Below are 27,927 nucleotides of genomic sequence, written 5' to 3'. Positions count from 1 at the left end.
CGCCTACTTCTGCTTGCGTCCTGCATACCTCTTTAACATTGGGTACGCAGGGACATGCGTTGTATGCGGATGCATCCGTATGCAGCGATTTGAGGTGTGCGGCGACTCCATGGAAAAGCAAAATTGTGCATTTCCGTGCGGTCGCCGCACACCTCGAATCGCCGCATGCAGACGTATCTGCATACAACGCATGTCCCTGCGTACTCAATGTTAAAGATAGGTATGCAGGACGCATACAGAGTAGGCAGAGCGTAGGCGAGGTTTCAGGGAGGAAGTTCACAGCCATCCGCACGCAAATGTGAACTTAGCCTTAGAAATTTGTGTTCAGCATCACTAGCATGGTCCATCATCACTATTCATAAGCCTGCAGTCACATGGACTGACTGCACACTTATCATTTTAGACAGGACAACCCCTTTAATGAATCAGATCCTATGTCTCTGGAGCAGGTGTGGACTGGGGCTGTAATTCAGCCCTGGCATTTGAAATCACAGAGGCCCATGCTGTCCTCCCCGTCCCCAAATACCAGATGGAATATATTACTAATATTACCCTGGGCGGAGGAAAGAAAGATTTACTACAAGACCAATATTTCTGATGATACCCGTGGCCTGCTGGGGTAAGTGACTGAGTGAGCGACTTTGTGCTCCATCACAACTCTTAACAGTATGGATGTCTTGAAAACCTAGCAGACAAGGCAGCCCATGACCAGACAGGCGGATCTAGCATTTGCCAGGTGGCCAGTCCGGCCCTGCTCTGGAGTGTGAGGACTCCATGCAGCCATTGCCCTGGGCCGGTCTGACCCCTGGACCCCAGTGTTCCGAGGCACCAGAGCTCACTGAAGCACCGGTTGGCACTAGACTGGGTTCATACTGGTTTTATGGCAGCCTGAGATCCAATTTCCTTTATTTTCTGTTCACTCCCAGTAATAACATCTGGGCGTTTCCAGTTAAGCAGTTCCCCATCCTTTCCCATGACAGAGTATAAGTGACCCAGTGCCCCTCCACACTCCATCCCTGCTCTCCGCTGCTGCTCCCCTCCAGTCATCCAGTCCAGCTCTTCCACCGTGCAGCCTGCAGCTGGCAGCATAGGGAGGAAGGCCTTTTGCATGCACTCAGGTTGAAGAGCCTCAATGGCAGGGACATTGTCAGGCTGTGGAGGCAGGGCTGCGCTCGTCCTTTGTTCTGCTCAGGTGCAGCCATAACTGGGCCAGGCGTAAGGACGGCGAGCAGACTAATGGTGAGCAGTCCCTGCGGCCTTTCTGGGGGCAGCTGAGGCTCTTTGTCCGGGCGAGGCTTAGACGCGTGCCCGCGGGCCGTGGAGGAAGCGCCCAGGCCAGTCCGATGCTCGGTAGGATTACACCCTGTGCATATTCGTCTGTTTGTCGTGCATTGTTGTTGCTGCTGGCCCCTGTCACTTCCCTCCACCCTTTCCCGGGCATTCTCCTCCCACTCTAACCTCTTTTTTATGGCATTGCACCCCTCCTCCCTTATTTATCCCATCCCCGTCTATTGATTCCCGTGCATGTGACTGGAGGTGGCACACATGTATGTGGTGACTAGGTATGGCAGTGCCCGCTCTCCCATGTTACGGTCCTGTTTAGCAGTCCTTTATAAAATTGCTGTGGTTGCTATGGTGATCTCATCATTCCATGTCAAGTATTCGGATGGATGGACGGACAGGACAGACGTGGCCCTAACCGCTCTCCCGGTGACCTTGCTCCTGCACAGGATTGTAATGCATTTCCTCAGCGTGCGATTTACATCCTGTATTGCCAGACGTCGTCCCAGACCGGGAGAAACCTTACACCTTCCCAAATAATCCCGGTATCATATGTGGGTGGCATGTTGTTGTGGCTTTTACTCTAAAATTATGCCTGACCAACGTAACTCAAGCAATGTAACCAGCGCTCGTACCGGCTAAATGACCGGGCCGGATATCAGAGCGGAGTGACCGTGCGCATGCTCCACCGGCCGCTCCAATGATTCAGTATGAGACCGACCAGCGCTGCGCTCGGCTCTTCTGGCTGCCTACATGGAGACTGAATGGCTAGTAGTAGTGATGATGAGCGAACATCTCGAATAAGGTGTTATCCAACCATGCTCAGGAGCTAACCGAGCGTCTTCGGCGTGCTCGAATAATATGTCTCGTGGCTGTACAACAGTCGCAACACGTCACCACTTCTGTATTCTCACCCACTCCTGGTTTTGGCTTACACACACTGATGTAAAATACTGACCAAATACTGAGAGTGTGAACGTGGCCTTATGCTCCTTCCCACTATGAGCTTTTGGTGTGACACTATTTTCGCTGTGCCAGAAACACAGAGTCTTAAGCCGGGTGCCCACAATCCGGAACTAGCAGCACTGTGGATGCAGCATATGTTCCCTGCGTCCAAGCTGCCGCCATCTATTGAACGCAGGTGAACCCGCTTGTGTTCTTCACTGAATCGTGCGGATTTACCGCATCCAATACTCAGCAGTTTCTGATCATGGGCACATGCCCTTACAGTTCCAGCAAAGTTCATGGGATTTATCAGAATCTAATGCCCACTGTGCTTTTCATTTATTTACACAGTGTAAAATGACCTGTGGTAGGTGTTTTAATTCCACAGCTTGTCAATTTCTTTTGCAGGTATGCCATATTTTTCTGTGCGGATTCTTCCCATAGACTTGCATTAGATACGGAAAATCTGCAAGCATTAAAAAAAACAAAACATGTTTTTAGTGCGTTTTCATGGCATAAACCCATCAAAAATGCACCTAAGTTTTGTCAAAGCCAAATGCCAGGAGGTGTAAGAAAAACAAAACCGCTTAATTGAAGGCATTGACAAACCAAAAATACAAAAGAAAGCAGCATCAAAAGTACAATAAAAATGCACAGGAGAACCCAATGAAAAACCACAAGTAACCTAATTTAAATGTATAAATTCTACAGCGCCAAAAGCTCATCCTGGGAATGTAGCCTAAAGGGATAGAACTTCTCTGATCTGCTGATTGGTGTGGGTCCCAGTGGTGGGAAACCCACTAATCAGTAATGCTGGGTGCCCATGAGCCAGAACTAGCAGCACTTTGGACACAGCACACCTCCGCTGCCGGCTATTGAATCCATATGTGATCACTGAACCGTGCAGAATCACTGCGTCCAATACATTCTATGGGGGAAATTTCTCTTGCGGAGGCTCACATCTCCACAAGATAAATAGACATGCTACAGTATGGAAAGACACACCACATGTCTGTCTCCGTGGGCAAATCCTATCCACTATGCTCTAACATCTGGACGCTGCGGGTTGGACGCTACACAAGAACACAGTGTCAAACCCATAGCAACTCTGGATCGTGTCCACATAAGTCATCACCATACAACCACTTTAATGACTGGCCAATATTTATTTACTTTTTACCACTGTCTTGGTTTACATATAAGTTACTGTGTAATTATTTTGAAGCAATTAAGACATTTTTTTTTTTTTTATACTGCTCACATTTCTCACCAAGTAACCTGTTGAGTGAATTCTCCAGGTCATTACAGTTCTGCACATACCTAATATGTAGGGTTTTTTTTTGTCCTACATGTATATAATATATTTTATATGAAAAAGAAAATCTTTTTTTTTATTTTTTTATTCTTTTGGCAGAGGAGACTTTACTTGTATTTATTGCTTGGTTTCTTACGTGTTTGTGTGTGATATATATATATTTTATTTAAATTTTTTTTTTTACATTTTGTATTTCTCAAGAGATGTCACTGGAGAACTTCTCCAGTCCCCCTCCTTCCCCAGGCATCCAGGGCCCCAGTTACAGAGGAAAATGGCGCACTACAGTGACATTAGTAAGGGTACGTACCCACGATCAGGAGTCGCAGCGGTTTTGACACTGTAGTTATGCAGCATCAAAACCTGAGCAGCCAGATGAAACAGCACAGTGTATGGTATTTATAGAAATCCCATGTCCACTATGCATCCAGTGACAACCGCGGAGACAGACATGCAACCAACGCATGTCAATTTCTATTGCTGAGCCGCTGGTCTCCGCAACAAAAATGTATTCAATGCAGTAAATCCGCACTGTTCAGTGAATACATGCGTTCAATAGAATGCAGTGAAAATACACTGCGTCCAAAGAGCTGCTAATTCCGGTGTAACAGGCCAGATTAACCCCCCGCCCAGAATATACCCGGAATTAAAGTGTCCTAGGCCAGATAATACCCCGGGTATATTCTGGACTAGCCCAAACTATACCCCGGGTGATATAATCAATAACGGAGCTCCAGGCAGCAAACGGGGCCCCAGGCAGCGCACAGGGCCCAAGGCAGCGCACAAGGCCCCAGGCAGCACACAGGGGCCCCAGCCAGCACACGGGCCACAGGCAGCACACAGGGGCCACAGGCAGCACACAGTGCCCCAAACAGCGGACGGTGCCCCAGACAGTGCACAGGACCCCGGGCAGCACAGAGGGGCCCCAGGAAGAGTACGGGGCCCCAGGCAGCACAGAGGGGCCCCAGGAAGAGCACACAGGGCAACAGGCAGCACAGAGGGGCCCCAGGAAGAGCACACGGGCCACAGGCAGTGCACAGTGCAACAAGCAGCACAGAGGATCCCCAGGAAGAGCACAGGGGCCACAGGAAGTGCACAAGGCCCCAGGCAGCCCACAGGACCCCATGCAGCCCACAGGGCCCCAGGCAGCGCACAGGGGCCCCAGGCAGCGCACAGGGGCCCCAGGCAGCGCACAGGGGCCCCAGGCAGCGCACAGGGGCCCCAGGCAGCGCACAGGGGCCCCAGGCAGCGCACAGGGGCCCCAGGCAGCGCACAGGGGCCCCAGGCAGCGCACTGAGTGGCAGAGACAGTGCACAAGGGAGGGGGAAGAGACAGTGAACTGGGACCCAGGCAGCACACAGGGCCCCAAGCAGCGCACAGGGGGGCAGAGACAGTGCACAAGGGAGGGGGAAGTGACAGCGCGCAGGGCCCCTGTGCGCTGTCTGGGATCCCATGTGCGCTGTTTGGGACCCCCTGTGTGATGTCTGTGGCCCCGTTCTTGAGTATATTAAAGATTAAAGCATATTAAAGATCAGATTTTTCACGCTTATGAGAACCAATGAGTGATGTACTCAAGAACGGGGCCCCAGACATCGCCCAGGGGCCCCAGACATCTTAGGCTAGTTTCACATTTGCGCACGGCTATGTACGTTCTTAGTAAAACCCGCCCACTGTCGCGCCCACCAGTTAAGCTCCGCCCAGGTACGCATGCGGCCAGCGTACCCTATCTATCATTGGGTACGCAGGCCCTAATGATGTTTGCGTCCGCATGTGTTGTTTTGAGGATTCGGTGAAAGCAAGAAAATCCAACTTGTTGCCTTCGCCGCGGGTTGCAGCACTGTCAAAAGAACGTGGGCGGAACTTAACCGGCGGGGCGCAGCACTGGTCAAGGCTTTACTGAGAGCATACGCATGCGCACGGCTGTACGCAAATGTGAAACGAGCCTTACAGGATTGAGTGATATACTCGAGCAGGGCCCCAGACATCGCAAAGGGGGTCCCAGACAGCGTACAGTGGGTCCCAGACCGCGCACAGGGGACATGCGCTCTGTCTATTTCCCCCCTTGCGCGCTCTTACCCCCTTGCTCACTGTCTCTGCCCCCATGTGCGCTATCTGGGACCCCCCGTGGGCTGCCTGGGGTCCCGTGGGCTGGCTGCTGTCCTGTGCACTGCCTGGGGCTACGTGCGCTGCCTGGGGCCCCTGTGTGCTGCTTGGGGCCCCTGTGAGCTGCTTGGGGCCCCTGTGAGCTGCCTGGGGCACCTGTGCTCTTCCTGGGGCCCCTCTGTGCTGCCTGTTGCCCTGTGCGCTTCCTGGGGCCCCTCTGTGCTGCCTGTTGCCCTGTGGGATGCCTTGGGCCCCTGTGCGCTGACAGGGGCCCCGTGCGCTTCCTGGAGCCCCTGTGTGGTGCCTGGGGCCCCTCTGTGCTGCCTGGGGCCCCTCTGTGCTGCCTGTTGCACTGTGCTCTGCCTGGGGCCCCGTGCACTTCATGTGGCCTCTGTGCTCTTCCTGGGGCCCCTCTGTGCTGCCTGTTGCCCCGTGCGCTGCCTGGGGCCTCTGTGCTCTTCCTGGGGCACTGTGTGCTGCCTTGGGCGCCTGTGCTCTTCCTGGGGCCCCGTGCACTTCCTGGGGCCCCTGTGCGCTGCCTGGGGCCCCTGTGCGCTGCCTGGGGCCCCTGTGCGCTGCCTGGGGCCCCGTTATTGATTATATCACCCGGGGTATAGTTTTGGCTAGGCCAGAATATACCCGGGTATAATCTGGCCCAGAGGGGTATAAACTGGACGAGTCCAATTTATACCCCGGGGTATAGTTTGGGCTAGGCCAGAATATGCCCGGGGTATAATCTGGCCTAGGCCACTTTAACCCTGGGTATATTCTGGGCGGGGGGGTTAATCTGGCCTGTTACACCGGATCGTGGGCTTGTAGCCTTAGAGGCACAGCTGATCTGGGTCTGTTAGGCTGGCAGGCACCCAGTGATACTGATGCCTCTTTACACTCTGTTTTCTCCCTGGGGCCCCAGTTGTGTTTGAAAGCCAAGGGCCCAACTTGCTTTGTGTAGATTGCAGGAGTTTTAGTTCTGTGGTGTTAATTTACAATAGCATGAAGTGAAAGCCCAGGACCAAGCGCCTTTTAATCCCTTCTCTATACTTTATGAGCTTTTAGGTTTTTATTTGGTGTCAAAAGTAAAATGCGAAATACTGACTTAGGGTATGTGCACACGTTGCAGATTTCTTGCGGATCCGCAGCGTTTTTTTCCACGCAGAAACGCTGCAGATCCGCAAGTGATTTACAGTACAATGTAAATCAATGGCAAAAAAAAAATGCTGTGCTAATGGTGAGGAAAATTCCGCACGGAAAACATAGCGGATTATAAAAAGGACCATGTAAATTCTTTGTGCGGATCTGCAGCGTTTCTGCACCCATTCCATAATAGAATTCCGCAGGGGTAAAAACGCATGAAATCCGCACAGAATCCATATGAAATCCGCAACAAAAATGTACAAAATCCTCAATAAAACCACGCAGATTTGACCTCTGTTTTCTGCCAAGAGATGCAGAATCTGTACAGAAAATTCCACAGGCAAATCTGCAACGTGTGCACCTACCCTAAATCTACGTGGTGTAAAAGTGGCTTCTCAAAAGTGCATATGGATAGCGAAGGGAAGTAATATATCTGAGGCCTCTTTCACGCGTCATTGTTTCCAGTACGTATGGTGACAGTTTTTACAGGTACTGGAGACACTGACACACGTAGACCCATTCAAATGAATGGGTCCGTGCACATATCTGTGTTTTTTCACAGATCGTGTCTGAGTGATCCACACATAGACATGTCTGTTTTTGTGCAGCTGCACGGATCACACGGACCCATTCAATTCAATGGGTCTGTGTAAACACGTACCGTACACGGATGCCGTCCGTGTGCCGTATCAGTATCACACAGACTGACGCTGGGGAAGAAGCGCTACAGTAAGCACTGTTCCCTGGCGGCAGGTGCTGAAGCCAGCTCTAATCATACTCCCCTGCTCTGCTGGCGATCGGTGCAAGCAGAGGAGAATGATGAGAGTTATATTAAAGTCAGAGTGATGACAGCAGGTGGGGGCTTTTGGGACAATTACTCCCATCATCCACACTTGCCGCTAATAACAGTGATGGCAGGAGCGGATGATCGGGGTATTCCATAGCTGCCACCTGCGATCTAACTAAATGAATGAATGAATGAATGAATGAATGAATAACCCGACGTGGGTTCCCCCCTAATTTCTTGAACCAACCAGACAAAACCCTCAGCTGTCTTCTTCAAGGTTGCTTTTCATGAATAGAGGGGTCCCCACGCTGTTTTTTTAATTTAATAATTTAAAAAAACGGCATGAGGTCCCCCCATTTTCAACAGCCATCCTTGCTAAAGCTCACAACTGGGGGCTTCTACTCTCAGGCTGGTAAGGGGCCATGGATATTGCCCCCCAGCCTAACAGCAGCCCACAGCTGCCCAGAAAAGGAGCATCTATTAGATGCACCTTTTCTGGTGCTTTGCCCAGCTCTTCCCACTTGCCCTGTAACGGTGGCAAGTGGGGTTCATATTTTTGGGGTGATGTCACCTCTGTAATGTTAAGTGACAGCAATCCCACGGCTTAGTAATGGAGAGGTTGCTATAAGACACCTCTCCATTACTAATCCTATAGTTATATGTTAGACACAGCCAGAATAAAATCCTTTATTTGAAAAAAATTATAATTACTTACCAGTAATTTGATTTTCCAGATACATGAGAGATGGCCCTGCCCCAGGTGTTTCAACCTACAGGGTAGATCTGATCAGTTTTAGCAACTTCCCCACATCTTCGGATAACACATAGGGGCGACCACACTCTTCATCTGAAGAGTCCAGGTCTGAGTCCTCCCTGGGTGGTAGTTCTCCCGGTTCACCCTCAGATTCTATATCAGAATTTTGGGCAGGCGTAGAAGGCGGATTTACAGAGCTCTGCAACCCATGTTGTTTCAATTGCTCCTTCACTGTGTTTTGCACTTCGTCCCTAACAATAGCCTTAATATTCTGGAGTAAAGATGATGACTCTTCAGTCACAGTTTTCTCTATACATGGACGACATATCCACTTCTCAAGGTACCGTCACACTAAACGATATCGCTAGCGATCCGTGACGTTGCAGCGTCCTGGCTAGCGATATCGTTGAGTGTGACACGCAGCAGCGATCAGGATCCTGCTGTGATGTCGCTGGTCGTTGAAGAAAGTTCAGAACTTTATTTGGTCGTCAGACCGGCGTGTATCGTCGTGTTTGACACCAAAAGCAACGATACCAGCGATGTTTTACACTGGTAACCAGGGTAAACATCGGGTTGCTAAGCGCAGGGCCGCGCTTAGTAACCCGATGTTTACCCTAGTTACCAGTGTAAAATGTAAAAAAAACAAACAGTACATACTCACCTTCGCGTCCGCTTCCCACACTGACTGACTGCCGGCCGTAAAGTGAAAGTACAGCACAGCGGTGACGTCACCGCTCTGCTGTTAGGGCCGGCGCTCAGTCAGTGCAGGAAGCGGACGCCGGGGGATGCGAAGGTGAGTATGTACTGTTTGTTTTTTTTACATTTTACGCTGGTAACCAGGGTAAACATCGGGTTACTAAGCGCGGCCCTGCGCTTAGCAACCCGATGTGTACCCTGGTTACCCGGGGACCTCGGCATCGTTGGTCGCTGGAGAGCGGTCTGTGTGACAGCTCTCCAGCGACCAAACAGCGACGCTGCAGCGATCGGCATCGTTGTCTGTATCGCTGCAGCGTCGCTAAGTGTGACGGTACCTTCATATGTTCTGGGAAGGCTCTTATCACAGAGTGCACATACTTTATGCCTTTGTTTAGAGGTAGCTTTCTTCCCCTGCCTACATATACAGAAAGACAATGTTACTGATATAATCTGCCTTACAAAGGCACTCACCCACCGGACCCTCAATACCACGACAGGCTGTGGGTTTTCTACTGGGACTGCCGATTCCACCGGGTCCGCCATTCTGCAGGCGGCTTTTGCCAGCGCCTGCTTGCCGCCTTGCTGTTTAAATATATGTAGGAAGGAAACTGTGTGCGTCCCTGAAACTTCTCCCCCTGGGAGTGTCAGCACACCGCTCCCTCCGGTGTGTAGCGTCACTTCCGGTTTGCAAACCGGAAGTCCTCCCATTCACTTAGCGCCAGCTTCGTGATGGGGCACGCCCACTTTGTTTCCTCCCCGGCCCAGCCTCCGGCCAGGAGCGGACGCCGGTGAGTCCGCAGCAGGAAGGACGCTACCGATGCAGCTCTCCAGGTCTGCTCCCGCCGCAGACCTTGGTCACCGGACCAGACTGACAGAGGGAGATCCCTCCGCATGCAGCACCGCAGGCTCCCCGCAGGAACAGGAAACCAAACTGGGGAGAGAGGTACCGCCCCCATCTTTTATCTCCACTGCAGGTTTCTTGTTCCTGGGGGCAGGGCCATCTCTCATGTATCGGTGCTGTCATGGGGAAGGGAAAAATGACAGATTCCTTTAATATTCTAATTTAAAACATACTTACTGACACACCTAATTCCCCAATGCCCTCGATCTCCTGAAATAAAAATATCATGAAAAAACAACAATATACCATACCTGTCCGTTGTTGTGCCCACGCTGTAATCCATGTCTGGGACTAAATAGTTTTCAACCTGGATTGTGCCAAGATGCGACTATCCTGGCTGAAAACCACTGGTGAATGAGCTGCTGAGAGTGCAGTATCATTCACCAGCAGTGACATCATCGAGGCCGGGCTGAACTGCGGTGACCTCAAGACCGTGGGAAAATGCCGGTGATGTCACCGCTGGTGAATGATGCTGCACTCTCAGTAGCTCATTCACCAGTGGTTTTCAGCTGGGACAGTCACATCTTGACAGCGTCCAGGTTGAAAACTATTTAGCCCCCCAGACATGGATTACAGCATGGCACACAATGACGGACAGGTATGGTATATTGTTGAATTTTTATTACAGGATATCAAGGGCTTCGGTGGAATTAGGCGGGGTCGTAAGTATGGCTTAATTTAGAATATTAAAGAAGTCTGTGTCATATTTTCAAATAAAGGATTTTATTCTGGCTGTGTCTTTATTTAACATATAACTATAGGATTAGTAATGGAGAGGTGTCTTATAGACACCTCTCCATTACTAAGCCGTGGGCTTGATGTCACCTGACATTACAGAGGTGACATCAACCCCACAAATATGAACCCTACCTGCCACCGCTACAGGGCAAGTGGGAAGAGCCGGGCAAAGCGCCAGAAAAGGCTGCTGTTTTTAGGCTGGGGGGGGGGTCAATATCCATGGCCCCTTACCAGCCTGACAATAGCAGCCCCCAGCTGTGAGCTTTAGCTAATCTGGTTGTCAAAATTGGGGAGGACCCCACGCCGTTTTTTTCAAATTATTTAAAGCATGGGGACCCCTCTAGTCCTGATAACCAACCTTGCAGAAGCAGACAGCTGAAGGTTGCAGCCCCCAGCTGTAAGTTTTGTCTGGGTGGTTCAAGAAAATAGGGGGGGGGGGGGGGTGTTTCATTCATTTATTTAGTTAGATCACAGGCAGCGGCTGTGGAATACCCCAATCATCCAATCTTGCTGTCACTGCTATTAGTGGCAGCAAGTGTGGATGGGAGTAATTGTCCCAAGGCCCCCACCTGCTGTCATCATTCTGACTTTAATATAACTCTCATCATTCTCCTCTGCTCACGCCGATCGCCGGCAGAGCAGAGGAGAATGGTGAGAGCCAGTTTCAGCACCAGCCGCCAGGGAACAGCGCTTACTGTAGCGTTCTTCCCCGGCAGCTGTCCGTGTGGTACTGATGCGGCACACGGTTGCCGCACGTAGTACACACACAGACACGGATATCTCCGGTATCGATTTTTCCAGTACTGGAAATACCAGGACGTGTAAAACCGGCCTGAAGCGGCTTTTACTTCTAGTCAATGGTGAACAAAAAAAAATTATATACCTAGGGCATGTTATGCCTTGAAAATATGCAAGGTGTCAAACTTACCAGAAACACATACAAAATCTGTGTGTGAATGGAGAAAATACTGTCTAGAAAATGTTTTATTTGGAAAATAAAGCTTTAAATCTTTGCCGTCAATGTGAGTATACGGAGGCTGTGTTCCACTATTTACCTGCACAATCAATTAAAGGGGTAGATATTTGTCAAATATAATTTGGCTCTTGCATCATACAGCTGTCATGGAAAAATAAAGTTTTGGGGCTTTTGAATATGGCAGAAAAACTAGTTAAAGGGGTTGTCCAGGTTTGAGAGCAGTCTGCAGTCACATATGATCAGCCCTATACACTGTGTGCAGAATTATTAGGCAAGATGTATTTTAGAGGATTATTTTTATTATTGATCAACCACTATGTTCTCAATCAACCCAAAAGACTCAAATATCAAAGCTTAATATTTTTGGAAGTTGGAGTGTTTTTTTTTTTTTTTTTTTTAAGATTTGGCTATCTTAGGAGGATATCGGTTTGTGCAGGTAACTATTACTGTGCAGAATTATTAGGCAACTTAATAAAAACCAAATATATTCCCATCTCACTTGTTTATTTTCACCAGGTAAACCAATATCACTGCACAAAATTTAGAAATAAACATTTCTGATATGCAAAAACAAAACCCCCAAAAATTCAACAGCCTTCCATCCATAGATTCTGTCAGTTGCTTGATCTGCTTACGATCAACATTGCGCGCAGCAGCCACCACAGCCTCCCAGACACTGTTCCGAGAGGTGTACTGTTTTCCCTCCCTGTAGATCTCACATTTTATGAGGGACCACAGGTTCTCTATGGGGTTCAGATCAGGTGAACTAGGGGGCCATGTCATTATTTTTTCTTCTTTGAGACCTTTACTGGCCAGCCACGCTGTGGAGTAGTTGGAGGCATGTGATGGAGCATTGTCCTGCATGAAAATCATGTTTTTCTTGAACGATACAGACTTCTTCCTGTACCACTACATGAAGAAGTTGTCTTCCAGAAACTGGCAGTAGGTCTGGGAGTTGAACTTCACTCCATCCTCAACCTGAAAAGGTCCCACAAGTTCATCTTTGATGATACCAGCCCATACCAGTACCCCACCTCCACCTTGCTGGCGTCTGAGTCGGAGTGGAGCTCTCTGCCCTTTACTGATCCAGCCTCTGGCCCATCCATCTGGCTCATCAAGAGTCACTCTGATTTCATCAGTCTATAAAACCTTTTAAAAGTCAGTCTTAAGATATTTCTTTGCTCAGTCTTGATGTTTTATCTTATGTTTCTTGTTCAAAGGTGGTTGTTTTTCAGCCTTCCTTACCTTGGCCATGTCCCTGAGTATTGCACACCTTGTGCTTTTTGTTAGTCCAGTAACGTTGCAGCTCTGAAATATGGCAAAACTGGTGGCAAACGGCATCTTGGCAGCTTCACGCTTGATTTTCCTCAATTCATGGGCAGTTATTTTGCGCCTTTTTTGCCCAACACTCTTCTTGCGACCCTGTTGGATATATGCCATGAGACGCTTGATTGTTTGGTGATCACGCTTCAAAAGTTTGGCAATAGACAACACCCTTCCTCATTACAGAGATGCACATCACCTGATTTACTTAATTGGTAGTTGGCTCTCAAGCCTGAACAGCTTGGAGTAGGACATCATGTATAAAAAGTATCATGTGATCAAAATACAACTTGCCTAATAATTCTGCACACAGTGTAGATGGGTTCTAAATGGATCAAACACGTACATGAAAAATGTATGTCTGAATGAGGCCTAGGGCTATGTGCACAAGGCGTCTTTTAAATGATTTATTCCTTCCAAATGACATATGCAAATTGCCTCTTCTAAGAAAAAAGAGGACTTAACTGTATAGCGCCACCTGTTGGACACTAATTCATTCAGTCGCAACACATGCAGGGATTGCCTGTTAGAGCCTTCCCATTGACTTGTACTGTAAAGGATAAAGTGTCCCCCAAGAAGACTTCTGAAGAATGTTCAGGTCATTTTTTTTTCTTTTTTTTAATAGCCACTTGGCATTAATACCTGAAATGGTGAAAAGACCCCCAAAAGCCTAAACGTGTGTGCAGCAAGTTATTTTACATTGAAATGCATATTTTCATTCTTTTCAGTGTTTTTTTTCCAGGGTGGTTTCGGGACTGATATGGTTGAAAAAGTCATTGTGTGCACATACCATAATAATGTTATTTTTTATGTAACGAGTGGTTCCTATTACTCTCATGCTTTGTAGGTAATAATATGGTGATATTGCAATATATAGTGACAGATGTGTTAATATAGTGTGATCATAGGTTCAAGTTCTCTGGGGGGACTAAAATAGAGTAAAAATTCAGCTTATAAAAATGTAAATAGACCCTACAACTCTTCCCATTTCCAATTAAAAGCAAAGAAATAACAAAAGAAAACCATATTTGCTATTGCCACATCTATTCAGTGACGGTGGCTCAGAAGTCAGTTGCCACTGCTGATTTGTAGCCCTCGGGTCCCTGTTTCACCGGTTCAGTCCCACCGGTTCAGTCCCACCAAGTACATCAAAACACCAGAAATGTGGTTCTTTGGCATCACACCTCCTTAATTTAAAAAAATTACCATTGGTATAATTAAAACAGGCAGCCCCTCTAATGCAAATTAAAAAAAAATCTCTCGCGGAGTTCAATCGACAGGAAAGAAAAAAAAAAAAAAAAAAAAAAGGTACAGGTCTTGGAAGTAAGTGATAAACCAATTTTCTTCCCCCTATTTAAAAAGAAATGCATGCAGGTTTTGGTATTGCCTTTATAGTTCTAAACTTAAGTATCGTGTTTCCAGCTCAATTTTACCATAGATTAAAAACAAATATGCAAATCAGCCATAATTTTTTTCTATTATTATTCTTCACCATTTGAAATTTTTATCCGTGTGCCAGTATATTGTATGGTAAAATGGATGGTGTCATTCAAAACAACTCGTTCTACAAACAAAAAAACAATACAGCTTATGCCAATGTTGGCATAAAAATTATGGCTTTTCGAAGAAGGGGAGGGAAAAGGGTACATGGAAAAATCGAAAACTGAAAAAGTTGTTAACCCTAGAACGCATACCTGGGGCCTCGCAGGCCTGCCAGGTTACTTGTTTTCTATTTTCTGTAAAAGTACTTTAATTAGAATTTTGAAAATCTAGGTAATCCTCAGGTATATAGTTGTTAGTAATTTCCAATTATTCATATATTTTTATGTTACAGACATTTCGGTATAACAACCTTTTTTTGGGACTACCCCATATTCACACACCTGGGACCTTTTAGGCCTGTACTAGGTTTACATGTGATACTCAGTCTTTTTGTCTGTATTGTTGCTGGGGAAGAACTTTTAGGCCATGTTCACACTTTGCGGTTTTTACCGCGGAACCGCTGCGATTTTGATGCTGCGGGTCCGCAGCAGTTTCCATAGCGTTTCCATTTACATGTAAACCCTATGGAAACCGCAAACCGCTGTGCACATGCTGCGGGAAAAACCGCGCAGAAACGCAGCTGTTTAACAGCATGTCACTACTTTGTGCAGAATCGCAGCGATTCTGCACCCATAGGAATGCATTGAACCGCTTACTTCCCGCATGGGGCTATGCCCACGTTGCGGGAAGTAAGTGGATAATGTGCGGGTGGGTACCCGGGGTGGAGGAGAGGAGACTCTCCTCCAGGCCCTGGGAACCATATTTGGGGTAAAACAAAGAATAAAAATAAAAAATCATGTTATACTCACCTCTCAGCGCTGCACGCGGCCGGCCGGTCAGAGTTGCTGTGCGAACAGGACCTGCGGTGACGTCGGGGTCACATGACCGTGACGTCACGAAGGGTCCTTCTCGCACATCATCTTTGGAACCGGACCGCCGGGTGCAGCGCCGAGGAGATCCGGACATCAGAGGGTGAGTATAACCAATTTTTATTATTTTTAACATTACTATTGATGCTGCATATTGCTGCATATGCAGCATCAATAGTATAGGCGGAAACCCGCAGCAGAAACCGCGGAACAAACCGCAATAAATCTGCAGGGATAACCGCAGCGGTTTTGCCCTGCAGATTTATCAAATCCGCTGCGGGAGAACCCGCAGAGGTCACCTGCAAAGTGTGAACATGGCCTTATGACTCTGCTATTGCTGGGAAGAGTGTGGATTCTGCATGACAGCGCTGCTATATTTGTCCAGCAAAGAAGGAAAGAAAATCGGAGCGTTTCTGTTCTACTTGCGGACAAAATGTATGCAAGGAACATTCAGCCGAAAAAATAATATGCGAGAATTGTCGGGGGAATATGTAAAGTTACAAATAAATATTCCTGCACCAAGTTTTCTACAACCAAAGAATGTTTTCATAAAAAAAATGCATATAGAATGCCTATATTTGGCGTGCCAGTTTACTTACTTTTTTGTTGTTTTATGCACATAATGGCTGTGTTCCCAGTAGCTCTGGGGTTCGCCAGAAGGGGATCCATAATGGATCCTGTTGAGGGCAGAGCAAAGTACTTGACCACTTGACGCCTTGACCACTTGGAAGCCGACCTTCAGAGACCGGCACAACATTTTTTTTTTTTAATGCGATAGAGTGGGGCATGTCAGAACACCTTACCCCTGAACGCCAGCTTAATGTGATGCAGGCCTGCAATGTTCAGGTTATGCAGGAGACTCTGTACTTACAGCAGCCACACGTTGCATTTCCGCCTGTGCCACCACTATCACGCTTTAGTTTTCTTTACAGAGTTCTGCTGCATACCACTGTATGGCCATCACCATGCCCAGTCCTGCTGAACACCACTATACCGCCACCACTAGGCCGAGTCCTGCTCCTGACCGGCCATCCACCACCACCCACCAGGCCAGGTCCAGATCCTGCACGGCTGTCCACTGCCACCACCAGGCCGGGTCCAGATCCTGCACGGCTGTCCCCCGACACCACCAGGCTGGGTCCAGATCATGCACGGCTGTCCACCGCCACCACCAGGCCAGGTCTTCACGGCCTGCTGGAACCCACCCTCCCAAGGAGATACAAAAAAAGAAGGCAGCCGCCTAAGACGGGACAGAAATCCAAAAAGTCGTGGCACCAGAACTGTCAAACTAAAGACTGTAGTTGTGACCCGGTGATCACCTTGTAAAACTAAGTATTGTAATGTAAAGGGCACTTGTAACAGGTGTTTCGCTAGAGGTGTTTTATTGTCAGCAAACATTAAAGGTACATTCTAACACTCTAGGTACATAACATTACAGGAACATTTTAGTAAACCATTTCATCTTGCCATGCCACACTTCCAATATCAGAAACAAAGTAGGCAGCAAATGTATCCCTCACTAGGGCAACTTCCCTTGTTGTCCTCAGAGGGTGATGATGGTAATCGGGAAATGGGTTAGAAACAGGTTCATCGTCCAAAAGATCCAATGTCCACGGCGACAAATCTACAGTCCGCAGCTGCAATCGCCATGAGCACTATAGAAAAGTATTTTTTATAATTAAAGTACTCGGATCCAGTTCCAGCCGGTTTGGTAATTCTCATATGTCTTCCGTCCACAGATCCTGAACAGTTTAGGAAATTACAAATTTGCCAGTAAGGGCATTTTCCTGCCAGATTTCAGGGGTGGGTAGGGGGATAAATTCCTCACGCATAAAGTTCCACAAAACCCAGCAGGTGTCTGCAACAATCCCAGAAAGCGTTGAAATTCCAATCCGAAATTGGAAATGGAGCGATGATAAACTCTCTCGGTAGCCAGGAATCTGCCGAAAAGAGAAAGGGAAAAAAATATTAAGTACATGGCTTTTAGAAAAATAATATTTATGACAGGTGTTTCGCCAAACAGAAAAAGGAAAAAAAAAATTAAGTACATAGCAGAACAATAATATTTGACAAGTGTTTCTTTTGACATATTACATACGTTAGTGTCACCAGCAGACGTTCCTCAGCTGGAATCGCTCTACGTAGCTGTGTCCTGCCTGTTGATGGCTCCTTGTACTCGAAGCATCAAATCGCTAAAGCTCTCTTGAGACCTCCTCGTGTACTCAAAATATTTCTCAGGGTTTTCACGGAGCTCACTGAATAAGGAGTGGTAGGGCTCCATGGCTCTCTCGCTCTTCAACAATGGGGTGTTGCCAAAATCGACGAGGACGTCTTCTCCCATCTTTGTCTTTTCCTTTCTTGCTCACAAGCAAATGCAAAGGAAAGAAACAAGTTGACATCCAAATCCCGATAGAAACTCTCCATGCAAAGATCCATCTTGACGCTCGATACAGCAGCAAAAGATGAGGATTTCAACTGTACAAGGGTCTATATACATAATTTCCATGAGACACCCCCATTGGGCTTGGCTTGTCTCAAGGAAATTCGACTGGAAAAGCATTTTCCTATTGAACGCATGTGCATAAAAAGCGCCAACGCTGCATTTTTTGCCGTCATGCATAAGGTGATGCGGATAAAAAATGCTGCGTTGCATGCGTTTACTGTTGCGGATGATACGCTGTGCACAGACGCAAATGTGAAACTACCCTAACCTACACAACTTAGGATAAATATGCAGGTTATTTGAAAACCCCAACCTTCCTCCAATACTGTGGAAAAATGTCCTAAATGGGAACTGTGGATATAAAAAGTCTGGCTCCCTCTTCAAAGAAACCTTCTTCAGGATAGGCCCAAGAACCATGGCTCCCATCTGGTGGAATAGAGGTCTCTTCTTCTGCCCTTCACTGAACCCACAAAGATGTTTGGAGTACTCCGGTTGGGGTTGTACTGTATATGGTTGCCGGATGGAGCTGGATACATGTGCTATGGTCGTGATAAACTATCTTAAGGACTGTTCTACTGTTGTTGCCAGCTGGAGTGGGAGACGTGCTACAGTCGTGGTATGGAGCATAGACTGACTATGAAGGCAGGAGATACAAAAGCTGTGGGCCAACCAAAAGTTGGGAGACAGTGGGTATTGCGTGGTACAGGGGCAGTGAAACTATGAGCCCTTGGATGGGATCTTGTGAACTGGGCACATTGCATTGTGACCATCTACCCGGAATTGCTGCAGACCATGGATATAAGGAATAAAAAATAGTTGCATTGTTAACATGCCTAAGTGATTATTACAATCCACAACCTCAGATCTTCACAAGCATCAATTTATTTCTCCCTAATAATACATCTAAAGTTGTGATTGAAGATCATTAGCTTCTGTCCTTACGGGCAATCTAGTTAAAATTAGGAAGCTGCTTATACTTTACGCCACCATGCCCACACCTTGTAAGATTGTTCCCCTGGTTAGAATTGGAACAGAAAATACAATTGGTGCAGTTGAAAACCTCTTCCTTCCCCTCTCTCTTTTCCCAGTGTATTCCCATCATATCTGGACAGGGAGTAGAGAGGTCTATTTTATGTTTTAGTACCTGGATCTTTTAGTTTGCAACATGATTCTGAAACCAGAAAGCAAGTGTCAGACGGTAAAGTTCCTTTGCACCTCTGATTTCCGCGCTTTGTCTCTGTGATACAGAGGTCTCTAACCTACTACTCCAACTGTGATCTGAGGGGTTTTAAGTTAATTCGCTTTGTGCATGTAGCACCTGCTCGGTTGAGTCCCTGCAAGACAGTCTCTCTCATCTTCCCATGCCTTGGTGTCCTCAGCTATAAATAGGCTTGCCTTCTTTCTTGGCATGGCAGTTATTGGAGTTCAACTTCTGGGTTCTACTCTGGGATGTTTGATCAGCTATGTGTATAGCAGTTGCTGTCAGATTTCTTACAAGGTTGTGGTTTAGGTTTGTTTTCCCACTAGGTTGTGGTGTGTTTGCAACTTGCATGCAGTGTCATGTTGGTGATGGCGGTGTCTGAGTGCATCTTTCGCTCTGCGGCACTGGGTCATCTGTTCTCGTTTAACTTGTCATGGTGACGTCAAAAGTATCAGTTTGCACCCCTGTGCTTTACGAAAACAAGTGTTTATGGACAAAGAAATTTTTTTTTTAAGACTTCAAGTTGAAACGTGTCGATCTCCTTCACTGGTGTGTCGGTGCTTGATATGCATTTTCTTCTGCATTTTTCAAGGTTGTATAATAAAGACATAACAGACAATGTTTTAGCCACCTCCATCTTCAGCTGGATCATTTTTTCCTTTTCCTGTTATTGATTGTGGCTGCTCATCACAATCCATGCTGGATGTTGGTCGGCATGGGGAATGCATTTATACCGGTAAGCTGACTTTTCTTTTTTATTTAAGGTAGATGACTTTGATTCCAGCACTCTAAGGTGAATATGTGAGGGTCCGCTATTGAGGGTAGAGTACCACCCTCTGATCCTGTCGAACAATTTCACCATGGGGCATATATAATTTGTTTGGACAAGCTGCCAATTGGTCTTTTCTATTAGTGTCTCTTCCCTTTCTATTTAACTATGGGTCTGCTGTGTTCTCTCTTCTCTGCTTTCAGGGGGACATACCATTTGCACAGAAATCAAATTGTGAAATTAGTACTTGTGCAATATTTACAAAAAATATTGACAATCTTCTAAAAAGCCCCTGATGTAAATCTTGTATTGAAAAGATTGCCGAGAAAAAGCACCCATTTATTTTTGAGGATCTTGGGACACTTCTTAAACAGGAAGTGCAGGCTTCTATTGCACCCTGAACCTCCAACCAGGTCCAAGTTCCGGTCCACCATCTAAGAGATCCAGGACTCTTATCAAATCTCTGTTACAGAATCATATTGCTTGTTATCACTAAGTCTGTCCTCTGAAGTTGAAGTCAATAATTATTTTTCTTTAATATACAAGGCTGGGCGCAATGAATATTGAGGAGAAATAAGAGCCAAGGTCTGTCCAGTACGTGATGTTCTGTGGACTTGAAACCCTTTAAAAAATTGCCTTTCCTATCTATGAAAATGTAAATCTAATTTTGTACACTGGCACATCTAGAAAGAAAACAGACTATCACTAGATAACTGAAAGATTGCACACCCTTGTGAAAATGATAAATCTGTAATGAGATCCCAAAAATAGACGTATATCTACTATATAATTGTCTAAGGGTCACTTCCGTCTGTCTGTCCTTCTGTCACGGATATTCATTGGTCGCGGCCTCTGTCTGTCATGGAATCCAAGTCGCTGATTGGTCGTGGCAAAACGCCCACGACCATTGCCACGACCAATCAGCGACGCGCACAGTCCGGAAGAAAATGGCCGCTCCTTACTCCCCGCACTCACTGCCCGGCGCCCGCATACTCCCCTCCGGTCGCCGCTCACACAGGGTTAATGCCAGCGGTAACGGACAGCGTTATGCCACGAGTAACGCACTCCGTAACTGCCCCTATTAACCCTGTGTGTCCCCAATTTTTTACTATTGACGCTGCCTATGCGGCATCAATAGTCAAAAAATGTAATGTTAAAAATAATAATAAAAAAAAAACCTGCTATACTCACACTCCATAGTCCGCCGAGCTGCTCGCACCAGCCGACATCTTCCGTTCCCGGGGCTGCATTGCGAAATTACCCAGAAGACTTAGCGGTCTCGCGAGACCGCTAAGTCTTCTGGGTAATTTCGCAATGCATCCTGGGAATGGAAGATGGCGGACGGCGCGAGCAGCTCGGCGGAGCTTTGGTGGATCCCAAGCATCGGTAACCGCAGGATGCGTTTTTTCTACAAAACGACGCATAGCGACATGCAGTGCACAACGCTAGTGTGAAAGTAGCCTAAGATGTGAAGCCTTATCTTTCTAGCTTCTTCTTGTCAGTTGAAGATGGATATGCAATTTCCCAATAGATCAGCATTAACACTACCTAAGCTTCTGATTTAGGTTGGATAATAAACTGGGAAAAGTCAAGTCTATCCTGTCACACAAAATTTCCTGAGAGTACTCTTAGGCTGAAGGAAACCTTTTTATTTTGCCTCTCGGAAAAAATATATACCGGGAACAAAATGTATCTTTTTCAAAAAGGATAATGTACCATGAGATGCAATGTCCATGCTGGATATTATGGCATCCAGTGCTCTCGCAGTGGTATGGGCACAGTCTTCCGCTCATCCTCCTCATTCTCTGATATTATCCACTTAGTTTCTACTTGAACTGGACAGGAAAACCTATCTTTAACCATTAATAAAAAGTTATCTAAACCGGTGGACAGACAAAAACTAGAATGAGGCACATTATAGAATCAAGACGCAGTTGTGCTTCTAACAAGGTAAGCTAGTAACTGGAGATTGGGAGGTACAAAAATACACGCCAATTACAAACGCCTCTGCGTAAAAAAATTCCTCAAATTGCTAAGAATTCAGGGCAGTATGGGAAGCTCTCAGAAAAATAGGAGATCCGCTTTATGTAATTTAAAACCATATTCGGACAAAGTGACAGCATAGTTTCCAAATCCTCATCGGAGCTCAAAGCGCAACACAAATTTTTATTTTTTTTCGCTGGTCAATATAGTCTTTCTTTGGGCAGAATGAAACATTCTCTCCTTATGCACCTAAAAGTAGAAGAAAATAGTGTCGGATTTCCTCAGTCAGCTGTATCTGGGAGTATAGTCTTTGAATCAGGAAGTCTACTGTGAGCTGGTAAAAAAAAAAATAAAAAAAAAAAAAATGGGGCAACAGAGAAATAGATCTTTTTTGCTTTCATTTCAGGGCTGGCTTTCGTAACTGTATTGTCATTAAATGTATGGGGGTCTTCAGCAAAAGCCCCGCTGGTATGACTTCCCATTGGTACCCCACGATCGCCAGCATGAAGTGGCATTTATAGGCTAACACCCGCAGGTGGCGCTCCATTGGCATCATAACACAGCCATGTTTTGGCTGCAAAGATGTGGGCAGAGTTCCTAAGCCCATCTGAAAGTCAGGAAGCTGAAATATGACGTATTAGTGTGTTGTGTTTGTAAGGGATTAAACTTTAAAAGCTAATTGTGTGTGCTAGTTAGGATTTAGCTTTTAGTAGAAAAAAAGCTTAGTGTGGTCCCTCCCTAAAAAAAAAAAAAAAAAAAAAAAAAAAGGTTTGGCATTTCTCATGTCATGGAGGTATAATATTATGGTAGCATTGTAGTTGCCAATATAATTCAGTTTTCATGAGTGTAGTATGATAGCACCAAGTAGGATTTCCCCCTCATTTTAATAGGAACAGGAAAACAGTTTAAAGGGAACCTATCACCCCCCAAAATGGCTGGTGAGGTAAGCTCACCGGCATCAGGGGCTTATCTACAGCATTCTGTAATGCTGTAGATAAGCCGCCGATGTTACCTGAAAGAGGAGAAAAAGACGTTAGATTATACTCACCCAGGGGCGGTCCCGCTGCGGTCAGGTCGGATGGGTGTCTCCGGTCCGCTCCGGCTCCTCCCATCTTCATTCCATGACGTCCTCTTCGGGTGTTTCCGCCGCGGCTCCGGCGCAGGCGTACTTTGCCTGCCCTGTTGAGGGCAGAGCAAAGTACTGCAGTGCGCAGGCGCCGGGCCTCTCTGACTTTTCCGGCGCCTGCACACAGCAGTACTTTGCTCTGCCCTCAACAGGGCAGACAAAGTACGCCTGCGCTGGAGCCGCGGCGTAAAGACCCGAAGAGGACGTCATGGAATGAAGATAGGAGGCGCCAGAGTGGACCGGAGACACCTATCAGACCGGACCGCAGCGGGACCGCCCCTGGGTGAGTATAATCTAATGTCTTTCTCCTCTTTCAGGATACATCGGCGGCTTATCTACAGCATTACAGAATGCTGTAGATGCCGGTGAGCTTACCTCACCAGCCATTTTGGGGGTGACAGGTTCCCTTTAAAATCCCTTCCTCAATGTTATTCTAAATAAATCAGAAAGATCGGAGAATGTAACAATCAAAATAAACTTTTAATGGTGGAGAAGAAAAAATTGAGGGAAAATAACATTGTTGTCATGGTAGACTCATCAAAACAGAATTATCGCTAGATATAATTCTTCCTTTAAGATTACCGCTGGCTCTCTAAACTACCGTATTAGGCCACTGGCCATCTGCACCAATGGTGTCTGTTCATGCACTGAAGGCCTATTCCAGATAAAAGCCATCAATCTGATGTCTGAGAACCAAAGGAAGCTTTTTGTTCATATAAAATTACAAAATCTTTATTATGACAATTACAACATTTAGGACAATATTAAAAATGCCAGCACATAACACGGTAATATCAATGTGCAAAAACACAAAAGTGTAACAAAGACACCAGGAACAATATAGTGAGACCACCTGCATGCAATGCTCCTATCCCATATCAGCATAATGCCATAATATATCTGGTATCGACTTGTTACCCCCAAGCTAGTCCACCAAAGGAGGAACCAATTTCCTGTGTTGGGAACACCTGCTCTGTAGTATAAGTTGTTATTATAAGCTAGTTTGAACCGTCCCAGTAATAGCTATAGGTGCCCAGAATTGGTCATATCTTACTCACAGTGGATACATACAACCTCCGGTAGCCCCCCTAGGGTAACATGTCTCACCAAATGCCAGGTGGGTCTCAGCACGCACCCCTAGGGTGAGACATGTTACCCTAGGGGGGCTACCGGAGGTTGTATGTATCCACTGTGAGTAAGATATGACCAATTCTGGGCACCTATAGCCATTACTGGGACGGTTCAAACTAGCTTATAATAACAACTTATATTACAGAGCAGGTGTTCCCAACACAGGAAATTGGTTCCTCCTTTGGTGGACTAGCTTGGGGGTAACAAGTCGATACCAGATATATTATGGCATTATGCTGATATGGGATAGGAGCACACACAGACATGAACAATTTTTTTTTACCGGAGTGGCTGTTGAGTTCAGGGGTGAGGAGAATTGGCTGATAAATTGAGAAGGAAGGTGATTTATCTGATAAGATATTACATAGCTTCTTATTCACCTATATTATTGATTAATGCAAAGTTTCTTGAAAGTACAGTTCCTATTTTGTGTCCTATCACTGCAATTACCGTATGGTGCATTATGTAAAGATGGCCCATTTAGCCATCACATTACACATTTAGAAACATTGTTAAGGTTGATGGAATGCAGTGTGTTAGCAAAAATATATACTGTATAGCTTATACTAATTTTATTTAATATTAAAAAGTTTACTAATTAATACTAACAAGCATATTTATTCTTGAGTTAATTATTTTTCTCTTTGTTAAGATGTTTGCAGCACCGTGGAAAATGCAAAACAACGAAGTATTGAAACCGGCCAAGTACTTTTCTGAACTGGAGAAGAATGTCCTCTTGGCGCTAGTAGAAAAATACAAATATGTATTGGAGTGTAAAAAAAGTGACGCACGGACTATTGCTCTGAAGCAGCGCACATGGCAAGCGTTGGCCCATGAGTACAACTCGCAACCTAGTGTGTCTCTGAGGGATTTTAAACAGCTAAAAAAATGCTGGGAGAATATAAAAGCAAGGACCAGAAAGATAATGGCCCACGAAAGAAGAGAAATGGTGATGCGGTGTGGGCTTGCTTCTAACAGCATAAAAGAAAAGGTAGCAAGTATGATTCCAGAGCAGATCTACTATGTACAGACTCCATCTGAGGAGGAATCTCAATACAATCATGACTCTTCCAATCCAGGTAAAGGCTACGAAGAATCTAGTGCCAGGGATATTGATTATATATTATTATGAATTCCAGATTATATTGTACTGTGGCGAATGTCATCCCCACTGAGAACCACACTAAACTACTCTTTGCTTTCTCATTTATTGCAACCATAGAACAGCTGTGGTATTGTTTCCAGAAGATTTTTTTTTTTTTGGGGGGGGGGGGGGGGGGTTGATAACATCTGGGACCTGACCAATCAGCACAATGACGTTATCCCCTTTATTTACACAGGAAATAGCACTCTGTGTCAGGGTAGCTGTACCTGGAACTGCATCTTGTCCCTTTCAGCTCTATTGAAGCGTATGGGCCAAGCAAGGAGTACCAGGCATAGCTGTGTAATGATTAATTACATTCCAGAGAACCCTTTTAAGGTGGCTATTCCCTTTTTTAAAGTCTGTGCTATATTTGTAGCTGATTTTTAACAGTTTTCAGTGACAATATTTCCTCAGTTACACTGTTGCTGATCCTCCTTATATCCTTTTGCATGTATACATGGGCATGGGTTTACTGCTGGAAGTTTTATGCTTTAATAATTTATACTGGTATTCACATTTTGTTTTCATATGATCAAGACATGGAGTGCAAGAAAGTTAATCTCTTAGATCTGGAGCTTCTTATTGACGAACAGGGCAAAATCCAGACCAAACCATACAACAAAGTACCTGAAACAGATTCATTGTGTGAAGATGGTTCACCATCAAGTTCAGTAGAAAAAGGTAATATGAAGACTGAAAGCATTTACTTATTTATGTACTTGTAACATTGTCATAATTGTGTAGCTAAAGACCACCAAAATCGATCAATCTGAGGACATAGAAGGTCAATTGACCTTCTATGTCCTCAGATTGATCGATTTTGGTATATCACTTTTTTCTGAGGACAGTAATACTTGAGACTGTGATCCCCTTGATCTATTTCTAAAGACCACCATGCACTTTAAAGTTGGCTGGACCCTCCCAATTTTGGCCATTTTTTCCCCTCAATATCTAAAGTGTTTGGGGGCCTGACTACTCTCTCCCAATCAATTATGTTGGAAGAGAGAAGTATCTGGTCTGATTACAGATTTTCTTCCTCTATTTTAAAAAACAAAGCAAATTAATGCTTGGGGGAAATAAAGCAACAGTCAAAAACACATTAAATCAAGGGTGCATTAAAATGTAGAAGAGTATCCCGATCCGAGATATTTATGGTGTATTGAAAATGTATGCTATAAATGTGATGTGATAGAGGTTAGTTCCACTAACATCTACTTATCAGTAAAATGGAGGCCTGCTTGTCCCCTATTTAGCACTGGTGAAGAGAGAGACAGAGAAGAGCATGCTTATATGTTGCTCTCTCCAATGTAGAATATGAATGTTGCAGAAGCAACCTAGCATTTCACAGTTCTAATAACCTAAAATAGAGACAGCCACATCCATAGCTGGACATAATGTATTTCTCTTACTCCTCTTTGGAGTGCTAAACGTGCAGTCCATTAGTATGTGAATGCTGCCACACTGTATGCTGCTTTTCTTTGTGACATGGAAACGAAGATGTGAGAAGCCATGCAATATAGGCAACTATGTTTTAGATCATATTGTTGGGGACCACATAGAATAGTAGTATGCCATAGGTCTTAAACCCCTGCATTAAATACAAGACCCGCAAGAGGCATGGACTAGCTGTGAATGAATGTAGGGGGATGGGTGACAGTTGAGCTCCCACTCAAGGTTATATACAGTAATAAAACTGGCTTACCCAAGCAACAGTCAGCATATCAAGTCTCCTGGGATGCAGGAAAGATGCCGGTACAGTGTTGGAGAATTTACTTGAAGCAGAAAGACCTTCAGCAGTAATTATTTTATTTATATAGCACCATCAATTCCATGGTGCTGTACATGAGAAAGGGGTTACGTACAGAATTATAGATGTTTACAGTAAACTATTTTACAATGACAGACTGGTACAGAGGGGAGAAGACCCTGTCCTTTCGGACTTACATTCTATGAGATAATGGCGAAGAGACAGATGGTTGGGGGTGCAGCAACCCAGGTGGTGGTAAAGCGGGAGCTCGTGTGGTGGTGAGGCGGCAGCTCGTGTGGTGGTGAGGCGGTAGCTCGTGTGGTGGTGAGGCGGCAGAATGGTTATTGCAGGCTGTAGGCTTTCCTTAAGACATGGGTTTTTAGGTTCCGTCTGAAGGATCCAAGGGTGGTGGATAATCGGACGTGTTGAGGCGTGGAATTCCAGAGGATGGGGGATATTCGGGAGAAATCTGGGAGGCTGTTGTGTGAGGAACAAATAAGTGTGGTGAGAGTAGGTGGTCTTGGGAGGATCAGAGATTACGTGAGGGAAGATATTGGGAGAGTAATCTAGTTACTTATATCAGCTATTAAGATTTTTGCATTAGTCCTGGCGATGTGATTCACTAGGGTTATAACTAAAGCGATAAGCTCGCACCAGGCCAGATTCATGCACTCTAAGTTGACAGCTGTTAACGGCTGTTAACTAGTGATGAGCGAATATACTCGTTACTCAAGATTTCCCGAGCACACTCAGGTGACCGAGTATTTTTTAGTGCTCAGAGATTTATTTTCTTCACCTCAGCTGAATGATTAACATCTCTTAGCCAGCATAAGTACATGTGGGGATTCCCTAGCAACCAGGCAACCCCCACATGTACTGGCTAACAGATGTAAATCATTCATCTGCAGCGATGAAAACGAAATCTCCGAGCACTAAAAAATACTCGGAGGTCACCCGAGCGTGCTCGGGAAATCTCGAGTAACGAGTATATTCGCTCATCGCTACTGTTAACCTGTGCAGAT

General features: G+C 45.9%; 1 protein-coding gene across 7 annotated transcripts in view; it reads left to right on the top strand.

The window, feature by feature from the left end:
- Positions 1-519: 519 nt before the first annotated feature.
- Positions 520-27,927, top strand: part of MSANTD3 (Myb/SANT DNA binding domain containing 3) — a 67,238-nt gene continuing 39,830 nt past the window's right edge. Inside the window, exons 1-3 of one of the 7 annotated variants that reach the window (XM_077269659.1) lie at positions 520-619; positions 24,667-25,093; positions 25,696-25,839. In XM_077269659.1, the coding sequence (XP_077125774.1) occupies positions 24,667-25,093; positions 25,696-25,839 (571 nt within the window). In that variant the 5' untranslated portion in view covers positions 520-619. Of the gene's footprint in view, positions 620-976; positions 1,351-1,690; positions 1,827-24,666; positions 25,094-25,695; positions 25,840-27,927 lie in introns of those variants that run through there. The other 6 variants (XM_077269662.1, XM_077269660.1, XM_077269661.1 and 3 more) reach the window with 6 other exon arrangements.

This window comes from Ranitomeya variabilis, chromosome 6 (assembly GCF_051348905.1).
Source record: "Ranitomeya variabilis isolate aRanVar5 chromosome 6, aRanVar5.hap1, whole genome shotgun sequence".
Lineage (NCBI taxonomy): Eukaryota > Metazoa > Chordata > Amphibia > Anura > Dendrobatidae > Ranitomeya > Ranitomeya variabilis.
Note: the sequence above shows the minus strand (reverse complement) of the source record. Positions and strands in the feature narration are given on the sequence as shown.